The 13,219-nt window shown below is 41.8% G+C and overlaps 1 protein-coding gene across 6 annotated transcripts in view; it reads right to left on the reverse strand.

The window, feature by feature from the left end:
* LOC125455412 (WD repeat-containing protein 7) overlaps positions 1 to 13,219 on the reverse strand; it is a 626,944-nt gene that overhangs the window by 390,391 nt on the left and 223,334 nt on the right. For all 6 annotated transcript variants that reach the window (XM_059649557.1, XM_048537354.2, XM_048537344.2 and 3 more), the window contains one exon: positions 48 to 161. In XM_059649557.1, the coding sequence (XP_059505540.1) occupies positions 48 to 161 (114 nt within the window). The remainder of the gene's footprint in view (positions 1 to 47; positions 162 to 13,219) is intronic.

Raw genomic sequence — 13,219 nt, forward strand, 5'->3', positions numbered from 1 at the left:
TTCTTCAATAAAATAGCTCTTCAAAATTTGGAAATGGAACCACTTACCTGTAGTAATGTCATCATCAGCTAAATCAGATTCTTCTTCCTGAACTTTGGCATCTGTCCCTTGTAAATCAGGACTTGCACTAATAGTTTGCATGGTTTCTGGTGTCACACCAGCTGAAAAGAAATGCATCAAAATACTTAGAATCACAGCTTTCCAGTTATCTTTTCTTTAATGAAATTTAAATTAAGTTACTCTTTGACCTTTAAACCCACAATGCCACATACAATTCACTAGCCAATACAATCGTCATATATACTTTTTAAGGCAGTGAATGAAAAGCTAGGTTATACCAGTTACTTGTAATACTCTTATGTTCAAAGTATAACTTGCTTGTAACAAAACATTAATTTTTTTTTTAAGAAAAGCAGTATATAAAAATAGCAAGTGGGAGAGCATTAGACAATTTAGCCAAAATCTCAGAGGCTGGTGAAAATCAGAGGAAAGGCTTAGGAAGAAAACTCCAAACTGCTGAGATACAGTTCAACTCTGATGGCTGAACTTGTATCCAAAATGAGGCAAACTGTGAAGTAGTTGTGAGATTTTGAAGTGCAGTTGGCACAGAGATGGGATGAAGTAAAACTATAGAGCGATTTTAAATTTTCAATGATTAGAGGGATGCAGTAATGCAGTCAGGAGATGAGTGGCCAGTAAAGGATATAGATTAAATAGGTCCAGAAGATTTGGAGTTGGAATTGCATCCATATTGTTGAACAATAGATTGAAGCTGTGAAGTTATTAAAGAGAGCATCAGAGAGATTGAGCTTTGAAGTTTATGAAATTGGAAGTGGTATTTCAACTGGAATGGATGAGTGAGAGTGAGGGTGAGGGAGTGTGCCAGTGTATGGCTGCACTGGCAGATGAGTACATTGGAGGTGGGTAGGTGAGAGCATGGGTCTATGGATGAATCGCCAGCGTGTAAGTGGACATGTGGGTGGGTGAGTCAATGGGTCTAGGTGAGTGACAGAGTAAATGGGTGAGGTGAGCGCATCAACAAGTGGGTTGTCAAATGGGTGGTCAAGTGAATGAGTGAGTGAGCTGGCAGGCTGGTAGGCAGATGAGTGAATGAAAGATAGGGACCTGGTGGGTGTCTGCTTGGGATGATGGGAGTAGTTAGTTGGTTGGATCAGTTGCAAGAGTTATGTTATGGGGTGTCAGTCGTCAGTTGAGAAGGGAGGGATTATGCAGGTGGAACAGCGAGGAATGGGATAAGTTGTCGGCTCGCACGTTTGCTGGGGTGGGTTTTGGGATTAGAGGTGTGGACGGTTGAGACAGGTGAGTGGCTGATTGGGTTTGGCTTTCAACCAATGAATTACATAAAAGGAGCAACGAGAGTAATAATTCTCCGGTAAGTATCCAACTAATTAGAGAATCTAACCCAAGTTGCAAATGGGTTAGATAATTAGGTGTTTATTTTTGACTGGCACAGACTCCATATACTAAGGGCTCTTCTTCGTGCTGTGGGCCTAATTCTAAGTCTCCACACTGAGATCAGCATGAGAGACATTAGTAGTTAGTCCCAGGCGGGTCAAATTAGACTACCTGAAGTTTAAACTTTCTAGAAAATTACAATTTATGTTTATGCATCAGGATCTTCCCCAGGTGTTGGCAGACACAAGCGTCACAGGTTCAGGTCCCAGAAGGTCCAATCCATTCGTTTTGGTCCCAAGACAAACTAGATCCCCCAGATTATGAATTCTATTCCCCGAGCAGGCGACAAAAACACCAAATAAAAACTAAAAGAGTTGCAAATGCTGTAGATGAGGAAGGGTTCTGAAGACGGGTCACCAGATCCAAAACTTTAACTGATATTTTCCTCACAGATGCTGTCAGACCTGTTGAGCTTTTCCAGCAACTTCTGTTGTTGACAAAAACACCAAATCAATTCTGTACCATCACTCTCCTCCACACCTATCACAACCCACTGGCTGCAATACTTTTATGTATTAAATGTCATCACAACAATCAAATATACATTGCTGCTTTGTCATCGCCCAACTTTCACCAAGTGTGAATTTCAAATCATGCAAAACTTGTCTGACTGCATCTTTTTAGCTATGATTCCCAGTCTCTCTTCATTGCTCTCCTTGCTAACCTACAATGGTTTGCAGTCACACAATGCTTTGAATTTAAAATTGGTAGTCAAGCACTTAAATGGCCTCTTGAAATCTTTCCAGCTTGAAAATCCCCACTAACTGACCCTTGTTGTGAGTGGAGCCATTGATTCTGGCCAGTTCTGGTCCACGAATGGTGTCTATAAACAGGCATCTAATACTTATGTTTTGCAAATCTTTTCATAAAATAATCGATTAGCGTCTTGTCCTTTAAGGAGAACCTCTTAACATGTCCCTTCTAATGTCTCGTCCTTCTTTATAAGGTATCTGTGAAACACCCTGCAATTTTATTCCACATTAAAGGTACTGCATAAAAAGTGACTTGTCCTTTGGCGCCAAGCCTTTATCCTTCTTCCTTCCGAAAGATTAAGCTGTTTCCTATCCTTAAATCCTTCCACCAGTACATATAATTTGAAGAAAACTTATAACACAACTTTTACCTGATCTCCGGCTCTTTTGCAACAACTGCTCTTTACCAATAACCCTTAACATTTACTTAGCTTTGGGCTTACAGGAGCCCCTCAAGATTCCCCATCTTGGAACCTCGTTATAAACTTTACATTAAAAAAAATCAGCTGGGAATGCTTTTACTTCCCTCAACGTTTAATCAACAACAGTTTAAGTGCCATTTTTATAATTTATACACAAGCTTTATATTTAAAATGGAGGCTATATTTTAAACAACATGCTCTTCTTTGAAGAAAGGTCATGTCCAATTTAACACTAATGCTTTAACAGCGTCTTACTTCATTACACTAACTTCTGAAACTGGAATCGTATCACATTCCGTACTTGAATTTATTCAGGTAACCAATCAGATATTATAGCCTAAAAATCATTTATATATTGGTGCCACAGTAGAATTTGGATTTTCTCATGCTTTCTCAATTCATTTCCTGTAACTGAGTCCTGGATCTTGACAGCTTTTGTCAAGATCAACTCTGAGTATAACGTAATGTCAGTAGATTACTTACAAAGCGTGTTTTACAAACTGCTGACTGATAACATTAATTTAGTAGTGGATACCAGATCCTTCAGCATGTAGGTCTTGACAATGAAATGTTTACTTAATATTCTTGGAATCCTTCAACTCATATGAGAATACAGAAATTTGGTATAAAGTGTCTCCAATATATATGTAGTTCAATCCTCCGGTATATTGAGCTTTCTACTGTACATCAGTTCTACCCCAGATTCTTGGTGTACTTTGATAGACAGACTGCCTGCCTCACATTAATTCACTTCACACCATTTCAATCGATCAATGGCAGGCTCCGCAGCCACTTTAGACAGTGCCTGTCTGGCTGTCTGCATGCACAGGAGCACACCAACACAGACAAATCAGTGCTCAGGAGCATGCACAGATTGAGAGCTCACTGTAGTCAAGGCCTTGAAGGTGGAACCTGATGGGAATCCATGCACTGTCATTCAGATTGGCTGATCATACATACCACGTGGAACAGTTTCACTTTCAGAGCTCATTTGTGAATACAGCAGATGACTATGTGGCGTGCATTTGAGTAATCATGAGAACAGTACATGGCTGACTTATACCTCTTAACTCTAAGATATGTGGTTCGCTCTGTCTACAGGTTTTTAATGACGTATGAGATGGATCATGATATAACAGCATAAAATAAGGTTACAGCATCTCTACAAAAAAATTAAAGATAGTTTTTATTGCTCAATAATAATTTGGCATATATTGCTTTTAGTACAAGAGAGAATAGTTGTGTCACATGTGCTCTGAATTTGTAGTATGTGGATAGTTGCAGCCATTATTTAAGACATTAACTGATAAAAATAATGAAAACAAAATAAAAGGTGCTTGTATAGGTTAAGAACACAAGTATGACTAGATGAATTATTTCAAAATTCCCAAGAAGTTCAGCATCCTAGAAGACATATGCAATAATGCAAACTGAGTTGTCAAGCAATCAATCTATCAATTAGTCTATAACCAATCAAAAATATCAACGGTTCCAGTACTCAAAAGCTTCGACACCACAGATGCAAAACTATCTTTATTCTTCCAGAGATAATAGGAACTGCAGATGCTGGAGAATCCAAGATAACAAGGTGTGGAGCTGCATGAACACAGCAAGCCAAGCAGTATCTTAAGAACAGGAAAGCTGACGTTTCGGGCCTAGACCCTTCATTCTTCCATGTTATGTTACGCCTCCTGTAACACGCATCAAAATTATCCAAAATGTTCAGAAGTCAACAAAAGGGCCCATCCCTCCCATAAACTGTGAAATCAGGGAAAATTTTGTTTTTCATCCTATCACAAGACTTGGGGCTCTTCATCCTCTTGCACCATATAACAATTTCAGAATTCAGAAAAATGCCATTCATTCTAAAGTAACTGACAGAATGCCTACATGAAAAGCCAGTGTTAATGCTATTAAAGACTCAGGAATTCCATTCCAATGGGAGAATTTCAGGTGATATTTGGTTAATGCACTTGCTGAATTCGGCATCTTGGAATATCAATTATTTTACTCTCAACAGTTTTCTCATATCCTGTACTCCAGAGATCATTAATGCCAAGTTTGAGCACTGACAGACTTACTTACAGCTGTCTTCAGTTACACATTGTAGTTTCTGAAACAAATTTAAAGCAGCCTAAAAAAATTAAGCAATATCTTATTTGCAATTATTACGGTTTTTTTTAAATGAAGTGTTTGATACAGGACTAAAAGCTAAATCAAAAGCAGTACAAACCTTCAATGATATGCAAGACTGCATTCAAAGTTCAGAGGAATTTGTCATGTGCCAATTTAATGTCAGCAGGAACTATTATTTTTTGTTTTATAGAAAGGGGTGCATCAGATACCCAAGCATTCATGCTTAGTTGACAACCCAGCTATAGTTCTTGAACCATTAAACAGGGTTTGTTTTCTCTTCATGGGAAATGGTAGTCATAATTAGAAAATAATGCAAAATTCATATTCTTTACTGAAGTTGACAAGGCTGAAATAAATAATTCCTTCTACTGTGAAAAGTCCAAGATTTTCCAGAGCTACAAAAACCTGAAGGTCAATTTTTAGTTGAAAAGAAAACAAAAATCATTTCTCAAAACAATCAATACATTAACTTTGCTTCAATACTGGATATAAATGTCAATCATTTCCATCAGATGACAAATACAACCCTGGATTACACAATCCTAGTCAGATCTTTTGTATTTCGAAAATTCCAACATTTAGACCTATTTCTGACATTCTATCAAAGAATTTGAAGTAAGTTTAAAAGAATACAAAATAAAATAACTATTGAATTAGAAAAAGAAAAACCGTAAAACATTAATCAATGCATTTCTGACATGCTTTAAGGCTGTTTTCAAATGCATCTGGCAACCCTTTTAAATCTCTAAAGCCTTTAGGAACAGCTCTGTTCTCTGTAAATATCACAAAGTAGCTGGCATTTTCCGCCAGTCCAAGCATTCTCTCAAACACCAATTCTCTTCAATCAATATTGATTTAAAAAATTTCAACAGCTCTAAAGAAACAGATTCCCAAGGAAAACACAGCAGCTGACTTTGTATTGATCAGTTTGGCACTCCATGACACTATTATACTCACGCTTTTCTATGGAAACCTGGGACGTGATGCAAAAATCAAGGACAGACATAGCCCTGAAGTAATGATACAGGGAATGTTATTTTCTATTTCATTATGCTGAGAATCTTTTCTACTCATATTCAGAAATAGATTTTATGTTTGCTTCTTTGCATCAATACTACTGATTAACTATACATAGGGCAATAAAATAGTAGAAAAAAACTAATATCATCCAAACAAAAATGCTCTCTCTGAGCCTAGGTAGAATTTGTTCTTACTAAAATACATTGTTTCCATGTGGTAACATTAGGCTTGATAGAGTGGCTGATAGGAGAGGCATCGATGCTGAATGAAGAAAAGGGTACTGTTTACGAGAGGAAATATTTACCACTGCTGAAAGCCTGTAAAACACTGCAAATTGCTCCAAACAAGATGGGCAATGCTCACTTCAACCAGGATATCAAACTGATACAACACCAAGCAAAACAAAACCTGTTTCCAAAGTCATCAAATTGACAAGAATAGTTGTGAACCATTATATTTATTGTTTTTGAACACTGCTTTATGAACATTGCTGGAATTAAAAAATTCTTAAAGCATTTCCTAAAGTTAGAATTGACAGTGTCAAATGTATAAAGTGGCACTTCTGTAAGCTTACACCATAGGATAGGGTCATTCAGTTTCATGGGATCTGAGCACTGATGCTAAGTCTAGCATTTATTAGCTATTCCTAAGCGCCCTTAGAAGGTAATGTTGAGCAGTGTCTGAGGGTGCTAGATTGGTTAGTCACGGAAATATAAAGAAATATAATCATATTTGGTTGCGCCCATTAATCTCCACTTTGGATAATTACTGCATGTCGGTGAATTGGTGAAGGTAAACTACAAACAGTTGTTTTATCAATGACAGTTCATCCAAAATAAGGTCAACGATTGATTCTGAAGTGACAAGACATGACGGCATCACACAAATACCAGGCAATAGCCATCTCCAACCATGAGGATGCCAACTTCCTCTCCTCAATGTCCATTACTGTTACCATTGCCATAGGGCAGCATGGTGGTTCAGTGGTTAACAATGCTGCCTCACATTGCCAGGGTCTGATTCCACTCTCGGGTCACTGTGTAGAATTTGCACAATTCTCCTCATGGCTGTGCAGGTTTTGTCAAGGTACTCCAGTTTCCTCTCACAGTTCAAAGATATACAGGTTAGGTGGATTGACCATGCTAAATTGCCAATGGTGTCCAGGGTTGTGCAGGCTAAGTGGATTAGCCATGGGAAATGCAGGGTTACAGGGATAGGACAGGGGTGGATCTGGGCAGGATGTTCTTTGAAGGGTTGGTGTGGACTCACTGGGCTAAATGGCCTGCTTCCACAGTGTCAGGGTTCAACGATTCTACGATTACTATCCAATACCATCAACACCACTGATCAGCTATACTAATGCTGTGGTGACATCAGCAGGTCAGAGACTAGAAATTCTTTGACAAGGAATTAATCTCCTGGCTTGCCAAGTCCATAAGACCATCAGTCTATAACATACAGAAGCAGTTTTGAACCATTCAGCCCACCCTATCTGCTCCACCATTCCATAATGGCAGACAAGCTCTCAATCCCATTCTCTTGCCATCTTCTAATCACCTCTGATCCTCTTACAAATCAAAAATACATCTCGCTCTGTCTTAAATGCACTCAATGACCTGTTCTTTATAGGGTCTGTGGCAAAGGGTTCCACAGATTCACCAACCTCTGGCTGAAGAAATTCCTCTTCATTTCAGTTCTAAAGGGTTACCCCTTCCCTCAGAGGCTGTGCCCTCGAGTCGCAGTCTTTGCTATTGCGGAAACATCTTCTCCACATCCAGTCTATCTAGACCTCTCAGTATTCTGCAAGTTATATCAGATCGTACCCCCAACCTCACTCATTCATCCTTCTAACTCTATCAGGTACACATGCAGACAGTCCTCAACCACTCTCCCTCCCAAGGATCATTCTTGTGAACGTGTCCCCTCCAATGCCAGCACATCATTGCTTAGATACAAGGTCCAACACAGCTCACAATAGCGAGTTTTGAGAAGATTTGTAGCTCAGGTTGAGTTTTGGATGTGAGTTTGCTCGCTGAGCTGGAAGGTTCGTTTTCAGACGTTTCGTCACCATTCTAGGTAACATCATCAGTGAGCCTCCGACGAAGCGCTGGTGTTATGTCCCGCTTTCTATTTATCTGGTTAGGTTTCCTTGGGTTGGTGATGTCATTTCCTGTGTTGGTAAGGCAGGAAATGACATCACCAACCCAAGGAAACCTCACCAGATAAATAGAAAGCAGGACATAACACCAGCGCTTCGTCGGAGGCTCACTGATGATGTTACCTAGAATGGTGACGAAACGTCTGAAAACGAACCTTCCAGCTCAGCCAGCAAACTCACATCCAGAACAGCTCACAATATTCCAAATGCAGTCTGACCACAGCCATATACAGCCTCAACAATGCATCTCTGCTCTTGCATTCCAACTCACTCGAAATGATTGCGAACACTGCATTTATCTTCCTAACTGCCAACTGAACCTGCATGTTAACCTTAAAGAAACCTGAACAAGGACTCCCAGTCCCTTTGTACTCCAGATTTCAGAAGCATTTCCCTGTTTAGAAAATAATCTATGCCTCTATTCTTCCTACCAAATCTTACACTTTCCCTCATTGTATTCCATCTCCCACTTGTTTGCCCACTCACCTACCCTGTCCAATTCTATCTGCAGACTCCTTGCTTCCTCAACACTACTTGTCTCTCCACTTATCTTTGTGTCATGTGAAAACTTTGCAACAATGCCCCTAGTTTCTTCATCCAGATCTTTAATGTATAATATGAAAAGCTGTGGTCCTAACACTGACCCCTACAGAACTCCATTAGTCACCAGTTGCTATCCTGAAAAAGACCCCTTTATTCCTACTCTCTGCCTTCTGCCAGTCAGTTCATCCTCTATCCATTCTAGTACTTCGCCTCTAATGCCATGGGCTCTTACCTTATTTAACAGCCTCCTGCGCAGCATCTTATAAAATGTCAGGACACAGCTACCAGACTGTGTCTGTGGTAGATGGTAAGGGAACCAATAACCGGGGAAACATGTACATGACCTCATCCTTACCAATCTGCAGGCTGTGGATGCATCTGTCCATGATAGGAGCGTTAAGAATGACCATCCCACAGTCCTTGTGGAGATGACATCATTCCTTCACATTGAGAATAACCTCCATCGTGTTGGGTGGTACTACTATCGTGCTAAATGGGACAGACTTCAAACAGATCTAGCAACTCAAGGCTGGGCATGAGGTACTGTGGGCTATCAACAGCAGCAGAATCGTATTCCAACACAATCTGCAACCTCATGGCCTGGCATATCACCTCATCAACCATTACCATTAAGAATGGGGATCAACCATGGTTCAATGGTGACTGCAGGAGAGCACGTCAGGAGCATGCAAACTTAAAAATGAGGTGTCCACCTGGTGTGCCTATCAAACAGGGTTAATTGCATGCCAAACAGTCTAAGTAACAAGTGAGAACAAGTAGGCTAAGTGATCCTATAACCATCGGATCAGGCTTGCAGTGGTCGGAGTCATACCTGGCATATTGAAAGATGGTTGTGATTGCTGGAGGCCAGTCATCACAGCTCCAGGATATCTCTGCAGGAGTTCCCAGGATAGTGCTGTAGGTTTGACCGTATTCAGCTGCTTCATCAATGGCTTCCCTCCATCACAATATCAGAAATGGTGATGTTCACTGATGGTTCCACAAAGTTCAGTGCCAGTCATGACTCCTCAGATACCGAAGCATTCCATGTTTAAATGCAACACGATCTGGACAATACCCAGACTTGGGCTGACAGATGGTATGACTCACAATGAGTTCCCCATTATCTACCCTTGGGGTTACCATTGGCTAGAAACTAAATCTTGTCACCTAAACAAAGTGGCTATAAATACAGGTTAGAGGCCCGGAGTACTGCGATAGGTAACTGACCTCCTCACTCTCCAAAGCCTGTCCATCATCAAGGTGGCTCAGTGGTTAGCACAGCTGCCTCACAGCACCAGGGACCGAGGCTCAGGCAACTGTTTGTGTGGAGTTTGCACATTCTACCATGTCTGCATGGGTTTCCTCCAGGTGCTCCAGTTCCCTCCCACAATCCAAAGATGTGCAGGCTAGGTAGGTTGGCCATGCTGAATTGACTACCTATAGTGTCCAGGAATGTGCAGGCTAGGCAGATGGGCCGTGGGAAATGCAGAGTCTGGGTGAGATGTTTTTCAGAGGGTGGGTGCATACTCAGTGTGCTGAATGTGGGGGTAGCCAATGGCCTAGTGGTATTATGAGAAGATTATATATCCAGAAACTCAGCTAATGTTCTGGAAAGCCGGGTTTGAATTCTACCACAGACGTGGAATTTGAATTTGAATTTTAAAAAAACTGATCCGGAATTAAGAATCTACCGATGCTGACAAAATCAGTGGTGATTTTTGCAAAAGCTCTTTCGATTTACCAATGTCCTTCAGGGAATGAAACCTGCCACCCTCACCTAGTCTGGACTACATGTGACTCCAGACCCACAGCAATATGGTTGACTCTCAGTTGCCCTCTGAAATGGCCTAGCAACCACTCAGCTGCACCAATTGCTACAAAGTCTCAAAGAAATGAAACCGGACTGATCACCTGGCATCAACCTCTGTACCAGAAATGACAATGGTAGAAACAGCCCTATCAACCCTGCAAGGTCCTCCTCACTGACATCTGGGACAGTCCCAGCAGAGGTGGCAGCAGAGTGGTATACAGTCGGGAGGGTGTTGCTCTGTGAGTCCTCAACATTGACCCCAGGCCCCATGAAATCTCATGGATTCAGGTTAACCATGGGCAAAGAAACCTCCTGCTGATTCCCAAGTACCATCCTCTCTTAGCTGATGAAATCAGTACCTCCAGCATGCTGAACAATACTTCAAGGAGGCACTGAGGATAGCAAGGGCACAAAACGTGCTCTGGGTGGGGGATTTCAATGTCCACCACTAAGAGCGGTCAGCAGCAGCTCTACTGATCCAGTTGGTCGGGACCAAAAGGACATTCCTGCCACAGTGGGTCTGCTGGTGAGAGAAGCAACAAGCGGGAAGAACATACTTGACCTCATCCTTCCCAGATGCAGCGGCATCTGCTCATGACTGTACTGGTAAGAGAGACCACCATACAGTCCTTGTGGAGACAAAGTCCTGCCTTCACTCAAAGAAAAACCTCGATTGTGCTGTGTGGCACTACCACCGTTCTAAATTGGACAGACTTCAAACAGATTTAGCAACTCAATTTTGGGCATCCATAAGGTGCGGTGGGGGATTAACAGCAGCAAAACTGTACTCCAGCACAATCTGTAACCACATGGCCCAGCATATCCCCCACTCAACCATTAGCACTAAGCCAGGGATCAACCACAATTCAATGGAGGTTGCAGGAGGACATGGCAGGAGCAGCATCAGTCATCCCTAAAAATGTGCTGTCACCGTGGAGAAACTACCAAACAGGATAACTTGCATGCTAGACACTATAAGAAGTGATTGACAGATCCAAGTGATCCTACAACCATCGGATCAGATCTATGCTCTGCAGTCCTATCACATCTAGTTGAGAGAGGTGGAGGACAATTAAACAACACAATGAAGGAGGAGGCTTCACAAATATCTCCATCCTCAATGATGGAAGAGCTCAGCACATCACAGCAATCTTCAGGCAGAAGGGCCAAATGGATGGTCTATATCGGCCTCCTCCAGTAGTCCCCAACGTTACAGATGCCAGGCTTCAGCTAATTTGACTCACTCTACGTGATATCAAGAAACGGATGGAGACAGTTAGAGTCCTACCTGACACATAGGAAGATGGTTGTGGTCGGTGAAGATCAACCATATCAGCTTCAGGACATCTCTGCAGGACTTCCTTAGGTTAGTGTTCTTGGCCCAATCATCCTCAGCTGCTTCATCAACTACCTTCCCTCCATCATAAGGTCAGAAGTGGGGATGTTCACTGATGATTGCACAATGTTCAGCACCATTCGTGACTCCTCAGATTCTGAAGCAATCCTGGTCACATGCAACAAAATCTGGACAATATCCAGACTTGGGCTGACAAGCAGCAAGTAACATTCATGCCACACAAATGCCGGGCTATGACTATCATGAATAAGAGGCGATCTAACACCATGGTATTACCATCAGAAGCCCCCAACTATTAACAGCCTTGTGGATTATCATTGATCAGAAAGTCAACTCTACTCAAAACATAAACACAGTGGCTACAAGAGCTGGGCAGAGGCTGGGAATACTGTGGCGAGTAATCCATCTCCTGGTTCCTCAAAGCCTATCCATCATCTACAAGGCAAAAGTCAGGAGTGGTGGAACATTCCCCCAACTGCCTGGACCAGTGTAGCCTCAACAACGCTACATAAAAAGCTCGACACCATTCAGAACAAAGCAGCCCTCTTGATTGGCATCCACTCCCTCCACCACCAATGTTCAGTAGCAGCAGTATCATGTTCTAAATGCAAAATGCATTGCAGAAATTCATGAAGATACTCAGACAGTGCCCTCTGAACTCATGACCACTTCCAACCAAAAGGAAAAGAGCAGCAGATACATGGGAACACCACCACGTGCAAGTTCTCCTTGAAGCCACTCACCATCCTGACTTGGAAATAAATCACCGTTCCTTCACGGTCGCTGGGTCAAAATCCTGGAATTCCCTTCCCATGGGGCACTATGGGTCAACCTTCAGCATGTGGAATGTAGTGGTTCAAGAAAAAGTAGCTCACCCCATTTTCTCAAGGGCAACAAGAGGTGGGCAATAAATATGGGTCAGCCTGCAATGCCGATGTCCCACAAGTGAATGAGAAATAGGAAGTTACTGAGGGATGGGCAAGGGTTTCCAACTGGAGATAGTGGTTTAAAACTGGATATAGAGTGGAGTTTTAAGGGTTAAAGACATGAGACTGTTCAGTGAAGCACTGAGAAAGACAGGTCCAGAAATGACCAAGTTGTGTACATCGGCTTCGGCAGCAAAGTGGCCAAGGTGGACACAGACCAGACAATCATGGTGAGATGCTAGCAAACAAGAGTTTTCTGTACGGCCTTCAAACAGCACAGGTGAGAATCTTGTAACTTGCCTTTAATCCTTGAGCCACCACTAAATACCAGCAGATTCAGTAATGGGTGAAAGCGGCTCATGGGTATGTCTAATTGACGTCCTGCCTCCAGCATGTGTAATTCCAGAATTGGGTCTTTCCGGTCTCGGCTGAATTTCTGGCAATTTTCCTGATTGATTTTATTTTGATTTTATTTCATTGTCACATATATTGAAATATATGTGGTACAGCAGATCACAGCAAACAAAGGATATACAGATCGTTACTTTGCAGGTTACATTATTTGAGGCTATTTGATGCTAGGCATAAGTCAGATGTTTTTGGGATATTGAGAGTA

The sequence above is a fragment of the Stegostoma tigrinum genome, chromosome 1 (assembly GCF_030684315.1).
Source record: "Stegostoma tigrinum isolate sSteTig4 chromosome 1, sSteTig4.hap1, whole genome shotgun sequence".
In the NCBI taxonomy this organism is placed as follows: Eukaryota; Metazoa; Chordata; class Chondrichthyes; order Orectolobiformes; family Stegostomatidae; genus Stegostoma; species Stegostoma tigrinum.